Raw genomic sequence first — 23,070 nt, 5'->3', positions numbered from 1 at the left:
GGGTTATGTTGCTTTGGCTCTGAGTACTTTGGATAAGGAATTATAGAATATTTAGAAACTTTCCAGAAAAAAATATTTCTGACTTATTTATAAGAGAAGATACTGAAGAATGCCCTGGGTTTACTGAATACACTGATGAAGGAATACTATGCCTTCCTCAAAATAACCCTCACTCAGGTTATGTGCTGTAGGAATACATTTTTTTAATACAGATGCTTGGCAATGGCAGCTTTAGCTTGCCCACCATACCTTTCACAAAATGTGCTGTTAGTTTTATAAATTAAGGCACCCGATTGCTTATTCGCAATTAATTTTCTCTTTTCTTCTTTAAATGGCTTTCTGTAAACTCTTTTTTTACTGGTTAAATCACAGTGACACCAGTGATGCACATTATTTTTCCACTTGCTAAGATACTATAGCCTGTATAAAACTAATCGCAACAATGAAGTTCTGAAAAAGGTCATCTAGTTACCTGTGTTTCTCAATATAGTTTTGTTCTAAAGGCCTGAGCTCTATTTTGTCAGTAGTAGTGTACACAGTTAATTATGGGATTATCGTTCTGGTAGTCATGCAATTTCTATTGCATACCATAATTTGTCCTGATGATTTAAGAAAGGTGGTATAAATTACTTATTTCACTCCATTTCTTTTTTCTATTTCTATTTAAGGTAATATTGCATCATCTAATAATAACTATAAATGCCACAAGATTTCTACTTACAAGAAATAGTTATGTTCTTAATTTTGGAGACTATAGCTTAATGTGTTACCAAGTCAAACTTCAGAGTCTTAAAATTAAATGATAAATTATAGGCCTGTTTCAACATCTGGGGAGAACAGGATGGTTCTATCCTATGCCACTTAAAAGGCTTAGCATATTAATATGCTTGCCACTATCAACCATTCAGCTGCAGGACACTGTCACGCTGAGGAACAGATGACTTACATCCAACAGGAAAGTGGCAAAGCAAAAGTGACATTAATTCCCTGTCAAATGAAAATGAACTATTATTCTGCAATAAATAATTTAAATTAAAACAATTCCCTAAACATATAATTAAAATATAATGATAATATAAAATAGTTCATGCAGTACTTTTTTAATTTGGAGTCACTTTTTATTTCATTTTCTATGATATTTTCTTTACTAAATTGTTGTTGTTTTGGTTTTCTATCAGATTTATTTTTCACCAAAGGCAGTTGTATTGCAACACAACAGAAAAAAAAAAAACAAAACACAGAAAGAAATTTATACTTAATCTGAAACAGAAACTGTTAGGCACAAATAGGTCTTTTCTATCCAGTTTGGTATTTCTGGTGAGTTTAATTTTAGCTATTACAAATAGTGAAGTTATTCACACTTGTGCCTTTTGACTCAGATATTAACATGTCAAGATTAAATCGAGGAGGATCTAACTCATCCATGTGTTGTGTAAGCAAGGCTCTTTCATAGAAAAGGCTGTATGATCATTACTTTTTCTCTTCCTGCTCTTCAGTGAAACAGTTAAGCATTTGCTAGATTAATTGGCTTGTTAAATTACCTCATCTTGGCCCTTTTCTAATTTCATCTATATACTTATTATTCCTGTCCGTACCTCTCTTCCCACATTTGTTCTGACCTCTAAGCCTTACATTAGCAATTACCTTTCTTTGAGTCATTTTTTTTAAAAAAAATCATTTTGGAGAGATTATTTCATTCCATGAAGAAAGCAGAAACAGGTTTAAATGAGAGAGACTTCATCAGAGACTTGTAATTCCTGTTGTGTCTGTGTATTCTTCTCATCAATTTGGAAAGTATCATTAAAAAAGCCTTCTTTGAGACTACTTTTCTCATATGTTTTCCATTTTGTACCCTTGAAGTGCAGTGGAAAAACAGACAGAAAACTAATACTGTAATTTAAGTTAAATTTCCCCCCCCTCCTTTTCATAAATAGGCTAAATGCTACTATAGCTCTCATATTTCTTTCTTTGTATTTTGTTTGCCATGTAAGACTTTGGAGACCCTTCCTCTTTCTCATTTTCTATTTTCCTCATAAGAAGGTGAAGGGTAGTATTGCAACAGAGTAATAAATTCCCTGTACACATGTACATGTCAGTGGTCACAGAAATTGTAACTAAAATGACATATACAATAAGTATTCTTCAGGGTCTTTTGTTAGTTTAGATTTAGGTTGCAAAGTGTATTTCCCAGGCTGTCATTGATGAGCCAGTCTGACAACATAAATGTTGTTTTAGCTTTTTCAGAGCATTGGCTTTGTAGCAGCACTGAATTAATAGTTATCAGAAATTTTGCAGTGTTCCTAACAATCCACATTAAGCCATAAAGATTAATTTTTAAACAGTACTTTTCCTGCTCAAATCCTCTGCCCATGTTTCCATATGGTTTCATTTTAATGCCTGTGAATCCGTACTTCTTTTATTGCTTGCCCCCTTTTACTGGAATTCACTGGAGGAAAGTGCTATTAGGATTTTCCTTTTTGCAGAAGCGGGTAGTTCTGAAAAGAGAGCACAAGATGAAATAAAAGGGTACATTTATGAACAAAATGGACATAATGATCAAGGTTTTCTATTGAATCTTTGTGGTCTAGAGAGGATCACTGACATGCTGAATGAGAACAAAGGCTCTCAGAAAAAAAATTAAGAAATTAGCAACATTTTCTGGAAGCCTAAATTTCATCTTATGCCTCATGTTTCTTTCTAATTCTGATTAATATTAGAAATGGAAAATAATTTATATCTATTCACAAAGATTATTTTTTGTTAAACTACATGACAACTGTATAAGTAGCATCTAACAGGTTCAGACAGTTTAAAGGGAACTTTATAGCCTCATGTTTAGATATTAAATGTACCACTAATTTATATTACCCTATTAGAAATGCATATTAAAAAACAAATGCATTTTGAGCACATTTTAACCTAAAATACTTTAAAAGGTCTCCTCAGATGCATTTAAAACCCAGCTCTATTTCTCACATTCATATAATGTAGAGTCCTTTGTGCATTCAATGGAGATATTTATGGCCCTAAAGAAATTTGGAACATGCTAAATACATTGCTGAATTGAGGCCTCTGATTTCAATGAACTGAAATGTAAAACAAAACTGAGATCCTCAAATAATTAGGAAAGAACTGCAAAAAAGTACAACTTTCAGAAGAAGCGTTAAAAAAAGCTTGTCACAATTTTCTGCTTGGATAAAGCAGTGACTTGAAATACCCCCTTTACGCACAAACCTGGAATTTGCACTTCAGAAGGACAACTAGAATCATAAAGTATAGTAAACATAGAGAACAAATTTTCCCTTTTGTTATTTTTCTGTCTTTAAGAACACAGACGGCAGTGTTGAAACTTGTTTTTACATGTTTCTGACTTTCAATTTCTAGGGATATTTCTTGAAAAATATTTCTTGAAAAGTTATGAAGTCCATATGCAACATTCACAACTTCTGTAGTTAAATAATGAGCAATGTTTGATTTGTGAGCAGGAAAATTATATATTCAGAAAAAAAACCCAGAATTTTCAACATCGATATTCAACTTTGTTTAATTGCTACTGATTTGCTACAAAGTGAAGGGGATTTTCAGGAATTCTTATGTAAATTATTTTGAACTTTGCCTTGAATAATTATCTTTATGACCCTCTCCATCACCACAGCCTTCAGTCTTAAAGGCCTCCCTAAGAAGGCAAAGCCCATGGTTTCTTTCCTGTATTTATTATGGTTTGACTGTTGCCTCATCAGGTTAAAAGTTTTCCATCGCAACTTGGATTCCTCTATTTGGATTTTCCTTTTCTTGAATGCTTAAAGGGTTTTGCAGTGATAGCTTCTCAACATGAAGAACTGGAACAAGAAAATAAATTTTAATAGAAAATTGTTGAATGCAGGTTATTGTGCTTGTAAGTCACATTTCTAGAAATAGTGGCAAGATGTTATGGTCTTTTTAACCAAGACTGAAGGGGATCTTCTGGCTCATCCAGTCTCCTCCTATTTCAGGCAACCACATCATATAGCCTTTTTAATAAATTGATGAAGTTCCATCTTAAGATGATCTGGGCTTTTTTTTGCCCCATTGCTCCTGCTGGAAGACTGTTCAAGAACTTCATTGCTCTTTCTATCCTGTCTTGGGATTTTGTTTGACTTGTAGGATGTCCATATCACACAACTGCCTTGTATCATTGTTAGTAGTCCCTCAGTCTGGAGTCTCATTCTTTTTTCTGTTGTAACTTACCAATGATCAATGCCATCCAGTTCTTTGTGGGTGGTATCTGTGTCTTCATCTGTACTGACCGTGTATCCTAACTTTTGTTATCAACATATGTATGCTTGGATTTTTGTCTCAAGGTTAAGTTAACAAATATATTAAACATTATGTTTGAGGAACACTCTGGTTGGATACTTCCTTTCTCAAGACTACTTGTGATCATCTCCTTTTTCCTCTTTTTGGCCATTTTTTTACCTGCCTTACCATTCTTCCAGTAATCCCCACCTTCTTCTAGCATAACTAAGAATTTCCTTTATGGTGTTGTAACACAATTTTTGCTGATGCCCAAGTGGATTACATTTCCTTTGTCTGAAAATATGTTATCTGGTCAAAGAATGTCAGTATCTGACCACACAATGTCAGTATGTCGAAATTTACATCTAACATTTTACCTATCACTTCTTGGCTTCCTTTTTTTTCCCATTTATTCTTTCTTTCTGCTATGAACTTCTGCACATTGTTAGGGCAGCCTCATGGAACCTGAAGCTTTTTGTGCCAGAACTTTAAGAAACAAGAATTACGAGCTATAGATTTCCCAGAATGTCATTCACTTCTGCCATTTGGTATGTCAACCAGCTGAAATGTAAGACAGAAACTAAACTTTGCTTACTAATGGAAAAAGACAGCATTGGGATGTCTGCAACTGTAAATATCAGTGAAAGTTTAAATACTTTCATGCAAAAATAAGCTCCAAACTCAGACTTCCTAGGGAACTTCTTTTTATTGGAAGTTGATTCTAGCCTAGTCTGATTTTATTCTTGGTTTTGTATTATTCATTCCCTTTTTGACAAGTCACCAAGTCATGCTTTTTTTCTGGCATAGGTCATCCTCTTTTTTATAGCAAAAGTAGGTGGAGAGGAGTCAGCAGAAAGAAATTACAAAAAGTCCTTTATATTTCTGTATCGTTCTACCTAAATATTTGGAGGAAGGTTGTATTTCTTTGTAGTATCCTAAGCACCTGATGTCCCTATCACCAATTCCTGACAATAGGTTTCTGAATTAGAATACAATTACCATGTAGCCTGTCCAAAGATTACTTGAAGACCTCTTGCAGAAGTGTCTCATGATGGTTGAAAATGTATTTTATTTTCAGCAAAATATATGAAGAAAACATATTTCCATTTGTTTATTTTCAGTGATTCTTATATGAGAGGGCTTTTTTTTTTTGTAAAAAAACAACTTGGAAAATTAAAAACTTAATTACTTTTGTTTTCCAACAGCTAAAACCCCATAGCTTTATGGATTTTGATAACAAAATACTACAAAAAAGATCCCTGTTAATTTGCAGGATGGTTGTAGTAATTTTTCAGAACTTCCATCTTTTTCATCTTATATTTTATAGAGAGAAAAAAATATCAATTTTTGAAAATATGGTTGACATTTTAAAGAGCATAATTTTTAGGGATGGATGTGACTTTCCTGGTAAAGGACTTCTTGACTGTATCTTTTAAGGGTGTACAAGCAGTCTAGATACCTTGATGGAAGTAGAGATGATGTCAAAAAAGGCAACTGGCCCACAAATCCTCATGTTGATAGAAAAATAGAACAGTCTTTCCTTCCTCCATGCATGGACAAAGTAAGTGAGATCAAGACTTTATTTTCAGATGATATCAGGAGAATTTTATGACAGATGTCTTAGTTGCAATTAGGTCTGCTGGAATAATTAATGAATCTTAGAAAATCACACTGCAAAAATTAGCCTCAGAAATGCAACAGTCACTTTTTTGTAGGAGTTTTCTTGTGTCTTCCTCACTGCTTACCTTTATGTTATGCCTGGATTTCACTTTAACCAAGGCTGGTTGCCCATTTCCTTTGCAGCAAAAATCTAAGCTAAAATCATCAAAGTGCTGGTGGCTATCTATTACCTTCAGACAGTTCTACCCAAGACAGAAAGTTCTTCCAATGGGAAAAATTAGAAAACAGCTCATCTTATTGCAGGGGAAATAAAAGGGGATCTTCTGAAGAACATATAAAGGGAGTACAGCTCTCATGAGCGGAGGAGTACAACTGCACTAGGCTTCCTGGGCCTGGACTAACCTGGATGCTCAAATCCGATGTAGATTTCTCCAGCTAGCATTGCAGTGAAGGCTCAGAAACTGTGGTTTCATTGCTTTCTTTTTTTTGCTTGGATTTTTTCCCCCAGTGGATCAACTAGTACCTGCTAATTAGGTCTGTAAAATCCTAATGGAGACAAGGCAATTCTCTTACTGCTCTGAAGTATGAAGGTAATAGTGTTGACTCTGCTTAGTTACTTTTGGAAAATTAGAGTACTTTCTCTCCACTGGGATGCTACAAGCAGGTAGCTTTTAATTACCTGCTGTAAAATCAACTTTCTGGAATAAAAATAAAGGCACATAAGCATCTGTGATTTAACTCCTCTTACTCGCTTGCTAGGACTAGTAGTCCATCTGGCTATTTTAATATGATTTATTGTCATGCATTCTTCCTTTTTTTCCAGTCTTTTAATGATGTATTTTGGCATTTGCTTTAACCTTGTAAAAATTTCTGTGATTCTTTCTAAAACAGAGCTTTATCATATATTTATGTTTAGTAGGTCAGATAACTTGTTCTCATGCAGACAGATCAGTGACATACAAGAAAGGAAATGTGAATTATCTGCCCACATCCCATAGTTTAGATAGCATCTCAGACTGAGCTATGCACCTAGGATATTCCTAGTGATATCGGGAACCCACAAGGTGTGTCCAATAGCGCTTCATTCCTTCTCATCTCTTGCTTCAGTCTGCCTAGCTATATTTGTGCAGACAGCAGCTCTTTAATTTAAGCATGAAAGAAATTATTCTAAGCAATTATTTACATAGAGTGTCTCCACTCTTGAAGTAACATGTTGATTCCATGTACCATTGAAACTGTATTATGTAGTTCATTACTCAGAATATCAAGACAGAATTGCCTAATTAAAGAAGCATAAGACAAGATGATTTGCATAGCTCAGTTGAACTTCACAGTTTGCATTTCTGTGCAGGAGAAAACACCAAGATTCCATAAGGCAATGACTTATTCCAAATCTGGCATTTCTCCTATTCAGAAACACAGATTGTGAAGTTCACTGAAGTTACTCAAATCATTTTTTTCCCTGAGTATTTTAATAGCAAGCACATTTTCTGTTATTAGTGTATTACTTGTACACTATTTGCATATTAAGATATTGTGTATATTCACTTACCTGCTGTCTCTCCCGATTCTTCAAGAAAAATCTCTGTAGTACATTTAAAGGAGTAAGGAACATAGACAGGTTGATACATGTGTGCCTTTGCTAGAGAATTAATATGAGTATCATGCACAGCTCATTTGTGGCTTTGTCTCATGTCATTCCATCACTTGCAAGTTATACAAGCAATTCCTAGACCATATAAATAAGGGGTTTCACACATACAGCATATAAATCTGACTTGAAGGCTGTGTCTGTATTAGTAAATAAAATGGACTAAGGAATGTTCTTTGGTCCTGAAGCTAACTGGGATGGCAAGGCCTGCGTCCATATGGCTAGTTCTTTTGCCCTTCTGACTATATTAACTATATTCTTATTGGGAATGATCCTTGGCCTGTGCAAAACCCTGAAATATGACTTTGAATTGTGGGAGAGAGGTAGTTGGCCTGAGCCAAAACTATGCCAGGAACTTTGATAACAATTTCATGCTACAGTCGCACACCTGTGCTGTGGTCCTGATGAGCTTATCAGTGCAGTGTTATCAGAAGATTTCATTGTATCCCTGCCTGCCTCAGGATACTGTTCAGGGTCCCTTTCTAGCTCAGTAACCTAAGCCCCAGCACAGCTCTCAGTACCGACCCCAGTGGCTTAGGGCTACTTGCCTTCACGGAAGGGGTGGAAGGGCAAAAAACTCCACCTCCTTCCTCAGCCTAGGTTTATTTATTGGCAGCAGTGCTGCTCCATAACTTGGGGAGAGGGGAGAAAGAATGCATGTAACGGTGGGACTGTCTAACCTCCCTCATGAAAATAAGCAACAGTTGTTACACTCCCTCTACTTTGTTGAGCTACCATCCCACCATGGAGGCTTTAAACAAAGATATTGTGTATGATTTTCAGTTTCTGTGAAACCTGAGGAAGCTCTGAAGATTCTGTGCGCATGATTGCAGCCAATCTGCCTGAGACAGTACGTCAAGTGTTTGTATGTGCATGTAATGACAGTTATTTAGTCTGAATATGCAAATAGTACATGCAAGCTGTTGAAAAATTGACCTTAAATATTTTTCTTTTCATTAGAAAAGATGAGGATTTCACAATAACAGACATATTAAACTCTTCCTCTTCTCTGGATGAGATATATTAAAATAATTTTTTTCTTTATTAACATCATCAGAACAAAGAGTGTGAACATAGGTTCTGGGCTTGATACATGCTGTTGACTATTTTACAAGGCTATAATAAAAACTTATTTGATATGTTCTTATATGATTTGCTACTGTAGTGAAAAACACATCTATTAAAACTTTATAAGCAGCTGTGGGTACTTGCTCCTGTGAAAAAGCAAATCCCAAATGTCAACTTGGTTTCTGTGGTTCTTCAGAAAATAAGTGTATTCAGGTCCAGTCTATACTTAATAAGTTTTACTGGCATGATTGTGTTTGCTAGCAGTGCAATTTTTTTCATCATCATAACTGTGCTTCACACTGCCCTACCACAGATGTAGGTATGCTGATGCTCTTGCTAAAGATATGACTCTTGCTTCACTGACCAGAAGCAGGATATACCTTTAAAACATGTTTAAACTAGAATTACCATTTCTAGATGAGGGGAATAATTGCCCTATGCGGGACTAATAAAAAGAGATGTTCTTAAGTGCAGACAAGGCTTCAGTTTCATAGACACAGAACAGTTCTGAATAAATAAAGTCCTCTCTGCTTGGCGGTCAGGCCTGCTGACTTACAACTTTATCATGTTTTTCAATATTTGTTTTTGTTTTGTTTCTTAAAATCCTCAAGTTCTTGCATAACATGAATGCATAGAAGTCTGTGCTTCATATTAGACCGTCTTTCTAGACTTCATAGTTATGGAGAAAAAGCTTGGAAATGCTCTTACAATCCCCACTTTTAACACAGCAAATAGAAGGATCTGAAATGTGCAGTATTTTAAAATATTGTAAGTTTTAAATCAAGTTCCTTCTTTCTGAGACCTCCCCTTTTTTAACAGTATAGTTTTGATAATAATGACTTTATAAATTTTATTTGCCTGAGCTGATTTGAAATGTGTTGGATCTCATGTACCGAAATGTTCAGGCAAAAATGCATACTAAGATTTACTTTTTAATAGGATTGCATACATTAGAAAAGTATGGTTTTGAGATTCAGGGGCTTCTGCTCAAAATCATGGCTGTTTTGTTTTTGGAAACATATTACAGTAGGTACACTTATCTTTTTTAGATGTGCGTTATGAACTAAAACTTAGAAGTTGATCTCTGTGCAGAGTACTGGTTATTAACATTCTGAAACAAGTAGATTTAGAACTTTTTCACAAGCACAAGATAACCCATGATTTTGTTAAAATAAACAGTGCCCATGAGCCTCCTCAGATGTAGTATCAAGAAGGAGCTTGTTGCCTGTATGTGACTCTATACATCTGTTAATTCAGAGATCTAAATGTGAAATCCAGCACTCAGGGACACCAGGTGGATATCTGATACTCTCTGAGGAATTTGGGCTTCATAAACCATTGTATAGATTATTCACAGCCATGCATTTTTTCCCTGCTTGTGACAGAAAAAATATGGGTGAAATATTTGCATCACTAATTAATCCTGGTATAAATCAATATAAGTTACTAATAAATGAGAAACAGAGACATGTCACTGCCAAAAATCAGCTGTTAATGCCTCTTCATTTACTGAAATGGCATGCTACATATCACAAATGTTCTATTACTAACTACAAAATATTTCTCTAGGTGAAAGTCAGGAATATTCTCCAGCTCTACCGTGAATGCTGCAGTCATAGAACAGTATAATTTGAGATTGGATTAAATGTGCATAGAGCATGAGAAATAAGGAGATACAACTCTTTAAGTCTACTTTTCATGACTGTATTCAGAAGTACTTATATGATTTAGGAGCCTAAGGGCTCAATTTACTTGTCCACACATAGGGATCTTGTTCCATTTAAAACTCATTAGGGTATCGCAAGCTTCCTCATGGGGCTGTCAAATATGACACAGGAGCTATGGAAGAATTGTGTCCTTTTGGAACAGCAGCTGGAGACCAACCAGGATATCCTAGGGTGCCTGAAGTGCCACTAGGTGAGTGTGTACTGGTAACTGAACCTTAAACCTTCAAAGTCCAGGCTGAATTCGAGCTTAGGATCTGTTCTTGAAGAAGGTATCTGTGCCACTTCTAAAGAACTGAGTAAGACTTAGTCTTTTCTTTAGAGTGGCTATCCCGTTCTATTCAGTATGTTTGCTCAACATACTGACTCTTTCCTTAATCAAACATACTCTTCCCTTGCCCAAAGATCATGCAGGTGGTATGGGACAACCCCCACCTCCCCTGGTAACACTGAAGAGTTGGGCAAAACCCATAAATTTGGCTACATCCCACAATGATGCCCTGGTTGTAACATCACCCTCCTGAAAAATTGCAGAGGTGAGTGTGTCAGGGAAGTACTCTAATCAGTAGACTGCAGGTACCAATGGATATTTTAAAGAAAATGGTGGATCTGTCTTCACTACATGATGGGCCTGATCTTTTCAAGATGTAGTATGCACAATACTGAATTTAATTCTCAAATCTCTCTTTATGTACCTGAGACCTTTACTTGAATCTGGCAGTAAAGCAGTCATAAATGAGACTTAAGTCTCTGAGAAATATAGGCACTGTTAAAAACTTTATCCCTCAGCAGTGATTAAACTCACCATCCACGTAGGTGTCTCGCCTAGTAGCACAACATCAGTGCTTCCCAAAGTTTTCCCTTAGCAACCCTACTTCCAGAGTCACAACCCCACTTTCATTTTCACTTCCAGGCTTGAGGGCCCCAAGTGGGGTCATGAACCTAACTTGGGAACTGCTCTATAACACATTGAAAAAATTAACGTACCAGCCAGTAAATATATCAGCAAAACAAACCCATCCAGTCTACCCAAGACCTTGCACAGTCTGCAATCCCTGAAGGCCTTACCTATTAAACATGGGTCAGATTTTCAAAACCATGTACTTGCAAGCTCACATACTGGTTTAGGTATGTGTTACCATTGTCTTGTAGTCTTTCTTTGTGCTATTTAGCTAAGTTTGGTGTTGACAAATACGTGCTTGTTGCGGAGGATCCACAGGGGAAATCACACACAGACCAATGTGATCAAGTGAAGTCCATTTACTACAACTTTTAGCACAGTTATATACCTTATGCGCTTGCGCACGCGCCTTATACAATACTCTAATTGGTACAATACCCCGGTTCACGCGACACTATCTTATCCTCTATTGACTGTGCAAGCTTCTTCACGAGGTGTCCAGCAGTTACTTATCTCATTCTTCGGCATCCAGGAGTTGTTTGTCAGGCTCTTCTTATCTTCCTTTTTCCCAGCGTACAAGGACACAGCATCCTTGTCTGCTCCAGCACTTTGTAAACTTATGCTTCGTTCCCAACTAATGGCTGGATTGCTCAGAAGCCCTCGTCCAGCCAAGAAATCCTCAACAATTCCCCTTCTTGTTTTTGAGCAATCTAGGCTTGCTTAATAACTTGGGATGCCATTTTTTCTTAACAAGCTGAACAAGGTAAAATTATTATAATAGCTAAAATCACAATAACTACAACAATGCCCATAATTCTTTGAGCCAACCCGTTACCCCTAATGACCCAGACCATGAGGACTATGAGGAAGATGAACCATCCATACATTCTTGTGCCATCTTGCTCCGCGAACTCAGCCCAGCAATCGGTAGGTGCCAGCTTTCCGTGGGCGTCCCCACAGAGGCAACGATGGCCTCACTGTACACCAGCCCGATGCTTTTCAGAAAATCCCGGTATTTATACATTTGCAGAGGAACAGGTTTTAGCACACGTGGCCAGCAGGTGCCAAAAGTCCGCCTCGGTTGCAATCTATGACGCATGTGCTCGCTGGCCAGGCACGCTGCACGATACAGTTGCGATGCACAGAGAATCTTGACCTGTTATGTTAGCCAAGGTGACCTATACATTAGTTTTCGGCTGAGGTAGTATTCATATTGCCACATCATCTATGATGCTCCAGATGATGATGGTCGCGCACACCAAACAGGAGTCCATCGTGGGCCTGTATCTGTGGAAACAAAATCAACCTCGTTCCCAGGTTATTAATGGAAATAGACCTTACCCCTAATCTTGGCTTTAACTAACTTTTACATTTACCCCACACTGTCTTCCCGTAATCACACTATGTTTAATCAAATTATGCTTAACACACTTTTTACCTAAAGCAAGTTCTATATACAATAAGGCACGCTGTTCTAAAAACCTGTCTGAAGGACTCAATGTCCATTAGTCCTCTAAAGTGTAATACTCTATTAGTCAGAATCTGTCGGATCAGTGGCTCCAGCACCCGCCGGTGCCGTGCCACTTGCCATTGGGACAATTCTGGGTCCAGCATCAGTGCGAAGCCATGGCTTGACCCACTTAGCCGGGATCTCCCAGTAAGTTTTACTTCTGCTGATCCGCACCATTTCCCGGATTCTGGGTCCTTATACATTACCATGATTCCCGTACTTTGTTGCGTCCTTTCTGCCTGTAAAAGAACATGATGCACTACCATTGGTGGGTCTTTGTGATCACCTGTCAATCTAAGGTAATTTAGCACAAATAAGGCTTTGGCCAATCGTTCCTCTGGGAGTAAGCCCTGGGTTCCCCCCTTTTGTTTTTGCAGCATGTTCTTTTAGGGTTTGGTTGGCCCGTTCGACAATAGCCTGTCCTGTGGGAAGATGTGGAATACCGGTACCATGGTGAATTCCCCACAAATTACAAAATCGAGCAAATCGTGTAGAACCATAGGCTGGGCCGTTGTCCGTCTTAATTTCTTTAGGCACACCCAGCACTGCAAAAGAAGCGTGAAGATGTCATTCAATATGTAAGGCCTTTTCTCCAGTTTGTGCCGTGGCCCACATGGCAGCAGGATAGGTATCAATACACACATGCACAGAACGCTTTGCACCAAACCACATGACATGGGTGACATCCATTTGCCACAACTGCAATGGCAAAAGACCTCGTGGGTTAACCCCACAGCCCAAGCCCAGCCCTTCCTTTTGACAATCGGGGCATGCTTTAATGATGCCTTGGGCATCAGTAAGTGGTAAGTCAAATTGCTTTGCTAACATCCTAGCGGGTTGGTGCAAGAACGCATGTGATTGCCGTGCTTTGTTGAAAACGGTTCCCTGGAGGAGGCTCCCATGCCGCTGCAACCAATTGGTCAGCTCTGTCATTTCCCGTTTCTCATCTGCATGTGCGTTCGTACCCAAGACTTCTACCAGAGGGGCCATATCGTCATTAGTGATACCGCAAAGATTCTGCACCCACTGCATATCTCCCACAAGCTTCTGGACATCATGTACCGTCGAAATTTCTCATGTTATGTGAACCTTCTGAGGTTTGACATTGCTAGCATCTATGTGCCACCCCAAATACTTCCAAGGTGCTGCCTTTTGCAACCTTTTCAGGAGCAATTATTCAGCGTCATCTGGGTGCAAGGGAATGGTGAAAAAACAATCTTTTAGATCTATAATTAACAAATCCCATTCTTCTGGAATCATAACTGGAGACGGCAAACCTGGCTGCAGGGCTCCCATACTGTGCATCACCGCATTTACAGCTCTGAGATCATGTAACAGTCTCCATTTCCCACTTTTCTTGGGAATGGTAAATATTGGTGTATTCCATGGACTGGTAGATGGAACATGTCCCGCTCTCAATTGGTCCTCAACTAACCCTTGTATTTTTATCAGCCTTTCAGAATTTAGCAGCTACTGATCAATCCAAACAGGGTCATCTGTTTTCCAGCTAGTTTTCAGAATTGGCTACCCCTCAGTGACCGCTCCTAAAAAGTATGGGTCACTAACATTGCCTTCATTTGGCTCAATAAATCACGGCCTATGAGGCCAAACAATTCAGTTGGGGTAGTCATGATATACGGACGCATCGTAACGTGTTCACCATCAGGGAACACAAATGGGTAATCGGTAGCTGACTTACTAAGGTGGCTTGTGTGCCCCCTATCCCTGCAATACCAAAATTTGGATTGATCACTGGCCATGATGGAGGCCAAATGCATCGTGAAATAATTGTAACATCAGCTCCTGTATTGATTGTCATTGGTTTCTTGACGATAACTCCGTCAGGCCCTTCCAATTGCACTACCTTTTCTGGTTTACCTCTTGTTGTGTCCATGGCAAAGTATACCTGCCGTTTCCCTGTGGAGCCGAATCCACCATCTCCACGTTGTACTTCACCTGGGTTCGGAACACACGACCTGAATGGAACTAATTGTGCTTTTCTGGTACCTTTAGGAATAGAAACAGGAGGGATTACAACATGAATCATAATTTTCACAGTCCCACAATAATCTGCATCAATAAGCCCAGGGACTACCAGAATTCCTTCTAGAGCTGTTGAAGATCACCCCATTAAAAATGCACTAAGTCCAAACCCCAATGGTCCCTTTATGTTGAATGTGTACTGCGGTTTCCACATCCACTCCGGAGCTTCCTGCGGTGGCGGATCTGGTGGTTGCGAGGCTGCCTGAGGGCTGGCAGCCCAAGCCCCTTGCATTTGTGTCATTGCGTGAGGGGCCTTCGTGGTCGGTGTGAATTTTCCCTGCTTCCTGTATTCTTGGTGGTATGGTTATCTTTCTTACACTTGTTGCAGCACTTACTGTTAGCAGTAACTGTACATTTGCTCCTAATGTGACCACGTTTGCCACAGTTAAAACACTTGACCGAGGGTGTCTTACTGGCCTTGTGCTTCTTTGTAGCTCCTTGTAGAACTGTGGCAGCATAGGCTACTTTCTGTGAGTCCACTGATCGATCCATGTATTCTATCTTATCAACGACGTCTGCATTTTTTGGCAAATTACACAATGCTTTGTGTGTCTTTTCAGTAGCATTTTCAAAAGCGAGCATTTTGAACATGTTCTCTTTCATGCCCTCGTTCATGTCAGGGTGGTCATAGATTGCCCTATGCAGTCTATTAATAAACTGTGCAAAAGGTTCGTTATACTCCTGTTTCACCTGGTTAAAAGCATGGCTGCGCATATTGTCTGGTATGGTAAGAAAAGCTTGATACGCCAAGATCTGTGATAGATGATGAACCTCAGTGATACATTGTAACTGAGCGTTCCCTGATGCGAAGGGTCCAGTACCCATCAGCATCTGCGTGGTTACTCCCCATAAGGGATCTGTTTGTTGTCGTGGCGTTGCTTGTTCCCTATCACAGAACGTCTCCCACTGCTGGAAAAACACTAACATTTGGGCGGGTGTCAAAACCAACTGTTCTAGCTGTTTAATATCTTGAGGTATCAGCGTATCAGCAGAAAAAATGAATTGCAGTATTTGGTGAGTTAACGCAGATTTGATTCCGTACTGACTCACAGCATTCCTTAATTTCTCAATGACCTTCCAGTCAAACGCCTCCCATTTTTTCTGTCCATTAGGTGCAATAACTGGGAATGCTTGGAGCATAGTCCCTTCTATAATGGCATCTTTTATTACAGCCCTCCAATGTCTCTGCCTTTCTTCTGCAGCGGCTATTACAAGCGGCTCCGCGTCTATCGCGGGCGCGGTTGGTTTCACCGTCTCTGGTCCCGAGAGGCGGGATGGATTAACGGGCGGGGGCGGGGGCGCGGACGGTTCTGCCCGGGGGCCGGCCGCGGCCGCGGCTGGCGGCGGCTGCTCCATGGCCGGCTGACGCGCCGCTGCAAGGGGGCGGAGGGGGGGAGGAGAGGGAGGGGAGGAGGGAGGGGAGGGGCCGAGGGAGGTGCCGGAGGGGGTGGTGAGAAGGGGGGGGGAGGGAGCGGGACTGGTATACGGCTGGAATCTTCATTCTCTTGCCTTCTCGGTTCATCCTTTCGGGAGGGTGAACTTTTCTCCCTCACTTCTGGCTCTCCCGACCGTACTGTCAGTTTTTGTAATTGGTTCACCACCTCCCTCAGCTCTTCCATCGCACTACCCGATGGAGATGGTTCCCTCACCCCCGCAATCTGTTTATCCGCATTAGTCACCCCCGAGTCTGTCGGGTTCGGATCTGTCGGGCGACAATCGCCCCCCCCTAATTCCCCTGTTTCTTGTGGCGTAACAGACGGGGGAATTTTTTCGGCGCCAGCGGCCTGGCTGGGTATAGGCAAAGGCTGCGTATGTGCAGGCGTCTCAGCGTTAACGGAAATGGATGTTGGGGGGTGGAGATAGTTGTGTAGAGAATGTCCCCCCAACTCCAGCGGGGTGGGCTGACGCGGCAGCCGTGGAGGCAGCAGAGGGGGTCACGGCCGCGCGGGCAGCGGCGGCTGCCTGCGGGTCCGCCCTCAGTGTCTCCAGCATGTCTCGAATTACTTTCCCGAGCGCTGCGTATTTTTTCATCTCCTTTACCTTACCCCCCTTGCAGTTAGCAGCGTCCCACAGCGCCTTGCCTATATTATCCCAGGTGGCTTCTTCAAATGCGACATTTACATTTGGGATAAGTTCTTTCTCCCAGGCCCATAAAAGTAACCCCTTTAACACAGAATTATCGAATTTCAGTCCTCTCTCAGAGAGAAAATTACGAAGGAGCTTTAGGACTGCTTCCTGCCTTTTGTCCAACCCCATCTCCTTCTCCGACCGCTCACCTAATCAGGGCGAGATTCAAGCTTCTGCGCGTCTCCTCGTTTTCCCAGCTCAGGGCGAGATTCAAACTTACGCACGTCCCAGCTCAGCTGAAGCTCATGTCGTGCTTCCCAGCTTAGCTGAAGCTCATGCCATCCTGCCGGGGCAGCAGGAACACTCTCGGCCGGCTCCTCCTCTCCCTCATCGGTTCAGCTGCACCAGAAATTCCCATAGAGACGATAAAGTGCTGATCTGAGGGACCCTGTTCGGGCGCCAAATGTTGCGGAGGATCCACAGGGGACATCACACACAGACCAATGTGATCAAGTGAAGCCCATTTACTACAACTTTTAGCACAGTTATATACCTTATGTGCTTGTGCATGCGCCTTATACAATACTCTAATTGGTACAATACCCTGGTTCACGCGACACTATCTTATCCTCTATTGGCTGTGCAAGCTTCTTCACGAGGTGTCCAGCAGTTACTTATCTCATTCTTTGGCACCCAGGAGTTGTTTGTCAGGCTCTTCTTATCTTCTTTTTTCCCAGCATAAAAGGACCCAGCGTCCTTGTCTGCTCCAGCACTTTGTAAACTTATGCTTCGTTCCCAGCTAACGGCTGGATTGCTCACATGCCCTCGCCCAGCCAAGAAATCCTCAACACGTGCTAACACTTCTGAAAATATGAGCCTCTTTTTCTTTCTCATTCATATGTTGGAGGTGCTGCTTAGATTTACTATTTGCACATAATAGAGTTCACGGTTGTTGTGTGTAAGAAACAAGATCTGGAAAGTCTACTGTTCCCACAGCTGGAGCAACACATACACATCTGCTAAAACTGCAGTGTAAATTGTATTGTCCTTAGCAATTAATCACTTACACTGTATTCTATCAACTCTCCTCCTTCTTAACTCCTACTGGTCTTTACTCTCTTCTCCCTTCTTCCTCTGCTGTCTTCTGTTCTTTACTTCTGTGTCTCCCACTTCATTTTTTAACCTCTTCTCCAGAAGCACCATGTTTGGACACAGAGATTATACATCTGAGGAACTGATAAAAGTGGGCTTCTTTTGTGCTGTTCTTCATGTACGACTTTTAGCATAATTTTATTTCTCTTTGGTCTTGTGCTCTTTTCCTGGGATCTTTACTCTGCCCTTCCCTTTTTTCATTTTCCTTGCTATGACACTCTTCTGTTGCTTCTCTATTTCTCCTGGTTTTCCATATGATATCTCTCATTGAGGGGGGGGGGGGGGGTGAATCTTATAAAGTGGAAATTCCTCACTGATTTTTTTTTAGAAAAGAGTTATCTAGATCCCAACTGATTCATTACTGAGGAAAACTGGGGGGAGAAGTAAGATTTACTCCCAAATGTTTTTAAGGTCCTAAGTATGTATCTGAATGTGTGGCTCCAAAAGTGCACTGCAATGATCCACTTGCATTTACAGATGAAATGGTATTCATATGAAGAACAGCCCATACTAAGCCTTACCACGTGGGGGTTTTTGCAGCATTAGGAAAGCAGCTATTTGCTAACTTGCAGTATATCTGTGAAATACATCCAAAGACACTGTATGTCCCCAAGTCTAGATGTTATGCTACCTTTGTTGTACGCAGGCTGCTGCTAAACAGTTCAGATTCTGGCCTTTCTTCCAGATAGGAAATGAGGGGTGTGATTTGGCTTCTGCTGTGGGCCCTGGCTAGATTTCTCCCCATCAGTACATGTGGTGCTACTTGCTAGGTTGCCGACAATGGCAAGTGCCTTTCAATTAAGTCTGAAGTTCCATCAGAGCCCATAAGTGGAGAATGCTGGGGAGATTAATAAATGAATTGTCATAGGTTCCAGGCATGCTGGGTTGGGAAGTGCAACTCTCGAGTTTGTGGGCTGTGTAAATTTAGAGCTCTGGGTCTGTATCTTTGTAGAGATAGACTCAGTCTCTTTTTCCTTTCTCATACAATGAATGAAAATTCACTTCTCTAAAGGTTGAGTCCAAATGTGGAAATACTCAATACTTGTATATCTTTTATGCCAAGAATTTTAGGCTTTTTTCAGTTTTGGTGGAGTCACCATTTGAACCAAGGATTTTAATTGCTCTAAACCATCTGCATGTGGGAAAAGATTATGGGAAACATCCCTGCAGGGCTCTTTTTAGTTGCTCCAGTGGGCATTATCCATTATTTTTCCAAGTGTCTTGCCTTGGGGTTTTTTTGCTTTCCTTGCTGTCTTGACCAATCTAGCTGGTACTTGTTATTGTCTCTTTGAGAATTATTGTCAGTCCTAAAATAAAAATTTGCAAACTGAACAATACAATAGTTTTAACTACTTTACTCTTTCATCTTATTTACTTGTTTTCACTTAAAAATAGACAGAAACATTTGTGCATTTGCTTGCGTTTTCTCCACTACACATTCTACTCTGCACAGAATGAATATTCTAGTGAATAGATGCTGTGTTCTTTGCACAGAAAAAAATTTCTCTAAAATCAATGGGAAAATAGCATTTATGGGAAATTTTAGGATCACTTAAGCATTGTGTAAGGGAAAGACATATTAGAGAAGGAACACTCTATATTCCTGCTGAAAACTGCATCCAACAGCTGTGGTGATATGGTTGTTCCATGAATGTTTCTTCAGGGAATTGTTTCTTTTTAACTGGATGTTCCTTTCTGATTTTGGAGTCTGTAAGACTTAAAAGTGGGTGGACATACCTCTTCATAGGATCATAGGATAATTCAGCTTGGAAGGGATGTCAGGAGATCATCTGCTGGATTTTCCTCATGGGGAAAAAGGCTTTCCTTGTATGTGATGGGTTGACCCTGGCTGAACACCAGGTGCCCACCAAAGCCGTTCTATCACTCCCCCATCCTCAGCTGGATAGGGGAGAGAAAATATAACAAAAGGCTCGCGGGTCGAGATAAGGACAGGAGAGATCATTCACTATTACTGTCACGGGCAAAACAGACTCAGTTTGCAAAATTAACTCGATTTATTACAAATCAACCAGAGCAAGGTAATGAGAAGTAAAAATGAAATCTCAGAACACCTTCCCACCACCCCTCCCTTCTTCCCGGGCACAACTACCCTCCCGGATTTCACCACCAAGCCCCCCCAGCGGCACAGGGGGACAGGGATGGGGTTTATGGTCATCACACGTTATTTTCTGCCGCTTCACCTCCTCAGGACGAGGGCTGATCACACTCTTCCCCTGCTCCAGCGTGGGGTCCCACCCACGGGAGACAGTCCTCCACGAACTCCTCCAACGTGGGCCATTCCCACGGGCTGCAGTTCTTCATGAACTGCTCCAGCATGGGTCCATTCCACGGTGTGCAGTCCTTCAGGAGCACACTGCTCCAGCGCGGGTCCCCCACGGGGTCACAAGTCCTGCCAGAAAACCTGCTCCGTGGGCTCCTCTCTCCACAGATCCGCAGGTCCTGCCAGGAACCTGCTCCAGCGCGGGGTTCCCACGGGGTCACAGCCTCCTTCGGGAACCCACCTGCTCCGGCGTGGGGTCCTCCACGGGCTACAGGTGGATATCTGCTCCACCGTGGACCTCCCTGGACTGCAGGGGGACAGCCTGCCTCACCAGGGTCTTCACCACGGGCTGCAGGGGAATCTTCGCTCCGGCGCCTGGAGCATCTCCTCCCCCTCCTTCTGCACTGACCTTGGTGTCCACAGGCTTGTTTCTCTTACATGTTCTCACTCCTCACTCCGGCGGCAGTTTCTCCCCGTCCCAACTTTTTTTCCCTTCTTAAAAATGTTATCACAGAGGCATTACCACTATCACTGATTGGCTCGGCCTTGGCCGGCAGCGGGTCCGTCTCAGAACCAGCTAATATGGGCTCGCTCTCTCTCGAACACAGGGGAAGCTTCCAGCAGTTTCTTACAGAAGCCACCCCTGTAACCCCCCCCCCGCTACCAAAACCTTGCCAAACAAAACCAATACACAGTGTGAACTTGTAGGCAGGAGAAGGCTGCTCTGAGGTGCCCCCAAAGCCTTCCCTTCTCTAGGCAGAAGCAGCCCCATTCCTCAGGCTCCCCTTGCAGGGCAGGTGCTCCAGCCCCTGAGCATCCTGATGGTCCTCCACTGGGCTCACTTGTCATCAGTGCCACCTTGTCCAAGGATTTGCATAACTACCTATCTGGTTTATCTACATATCTTGCCCTGAGACCTCTTTTAGCAATGCTTCTAATTCAGAAATCAAATGGTAGCACATTTTAGTATCTTCTAAGTATTTCTAACAGTGGCCACCCATCAACATAATCCTTGTAGTTCCAGGTGCCTCTTAAAATATGAAGTGATTGAAACTTAAAATAAGAGTACATAACATGAAGCTCAGCAGAAGATCAATAGGAACGCTTATCTGAATAAGAGCATTCCAAATTGCTAAGGGATCTCAGGAAAGATTTAAAAACTGTTCTTATGTAAAACTATATTTTTGCATACAATCATGCTACCCAGGGTAATAATGATTTTTTTTTAAATGCTGCCTTTGCTGCAAATCTCTAACATGCTATGAAAAATAGTTCCAACATTCATTTTTAAATATTTCAAAAATCTTTAAAACCAGGTGACTAAAATTTAGTTCTTGAATGTGAATGCAGTGGTTTCATTTTCGGGAGTTCTGAGTATCTGTAGACCTCACTGAAGCACTGGGAGGTTCAGATGCTATTACTGAGTTGCACTGGTGGAAATTCATGGGCCTTTACACATTCAAATCTACACTGGACCACCTTGGTAAACTTATTATCCTGTAACTACATCTAGTAGGTCTGATTAGCTGTTATCAAAGTCCAAAGTTCCTTCCTTCTCAGTTTTCTGACACATTAGTGCTCTTCAATCCCATAGCGAAGTTGAACAAATCCATTTAAAGATTAAGAGATCAAAAGAATGTACCTATAAATTACAGGAAAACAAGCCATATGTATGGTTTTAACTCCAAATCAGTCTCTGAGCTGAACATTATAGCTTTTACCTTGTTTTCATGTCATACTTCTCCACTGTGTGATAATTTCATTGGCCACATTGTTTAGGAGTAATGAAGCTGTGAATTATACAGGTAATCCCAAGTGACTGTCAGCAAAATCCAGCCACTAAGGTCCATTATGTATTTATGTCTATCAGAAAAAAAAATATTTTAAAGAGTTAACTTGTGGATACTAATTTTCATATACTACCTGCAAAATTCATGCTGCCATAATGGGTCAGGCAGGCCTTGGAATTACAGAAATATCAAACAAAAAAATGCAATTGCCTTATCTTTAAGGAGTTATGAATTTTAAATGTGATACTTTGTGAACCCCTGTCGTGGTTTAACCCCAGCCAGCAACTAAATACCACGCAGCCACTCACTCACTCCCCTACCCACCCAGTGGGATGGGGGAGAAAATCGGGAAAAGAAGCAAAACCCATGGGTTGAGATAAGAACAGTTTAATAGAACAGAAAGGAAGAAACTAATAATGAAAATGATAATGATGACACTAATAAAATGACAACAGCAATAATAAAAGGATTGGAATGTACAAAGGATGCGCAGGGCAATTGCTCACCACCCGCTGACGGACACCCAGCTAGTCCCTGAGCAGCGATTCCTCGCCCCCACTTCCCAGTTCCTATACTAGATGAGACATCACATTGTATGGAATACCCTGTTGGCCACATTGGGTCAGGTGCCCTGGCTGTGTCCTGTGCCAACTTCTTGTGCCCCTCCAGCTTTCTCACTGGCTGGGCATGAGAAGCTGAAAAATCCTTGACTTTAGTCTAAACTGAAACATCAGTGTTATCAACATTCTTCTCATACTGAACTCAAAACATAGCACTGTACCAGCTACTAGGAAGACAGTTAACTCTATCCCAGCTGAAACCAGGGCAACCCCTTGGTCTATGTACAAATTTTATGCTTCACCAGAAAGCATGGAATCCTAGTTCTTCAAAGGGATGATACAGGTGTTTCTGTGCTGGTGATTCATTGTATAGTAAAATGTCACTGCCTAGAGAACAGCACTGCATACTGAAATTTAATTTCACCTGA

At 41.0% G+C, this 23,070-nt stretch overlaps 2 protein-coding genes across 2 annotated transcripts in view; one reads left to right on the top strand and one right to left on the bottom strand.

The window, feature by feature from the left end:
• The window catches only part of LOC126035287 (uncharacterized), a 546,802-nt gene that overhangs the window by 387,781 nt on the left and 135,951 nt on the right, over positions 1 to 23,070 (top strand). The window lies entirely within an intron of this gene.
• LOC126035360 (endogenous retrovirus group K member 5 Gag polyprotein-like) lies at positions 12,771 to 16,058 on the bottom strand. Its single transcript, XM_049793896.1, has 2 exons — positions 14,656 to 16,058; positions 12,771 to 12,988 (listed from the first exon to the last, which is right to left on the bottom strand). Exon 1 carries the CDS (start codon positions 15,930 to 15,932, stop codon positions 15,030 to 15,032), a length of 903 nt encoding a protein of 300 aa, XP_049649853.1. The 5' UTR covers positions 15,933 to 16,058; the 3' UTR covers positions 12,771 to 12,988; positions 14,656 to 15,029.

Source organism: Accipiter gentilis, chromosome W, assembly GCF_929443795.1.
Source record: "Accipiter gentilis chromosome W, bAccGen1.1, whole genome shotgun sequence".
NCBI classification, from domain to species: Eukaryota; Metazoa; Chordata; class Aves; order Accipitriformes; family Accipitridae; genus Astur; species Astur gentilis.
The sequence above is the reverse complement of the archived record's forward strand: the minus strand, read 5'-3'. Positions and strand labels throughout refer to the sequence as shown.

Coding starts and splice junctions, on each gene's coding strand:
- LOC126035360 (XM_049793896.1), bottom strand. CDS start 15,932: ATGCTCCAAGCATTCCCAGTTATTGCACCTAATGGACAGAAAAAATGG.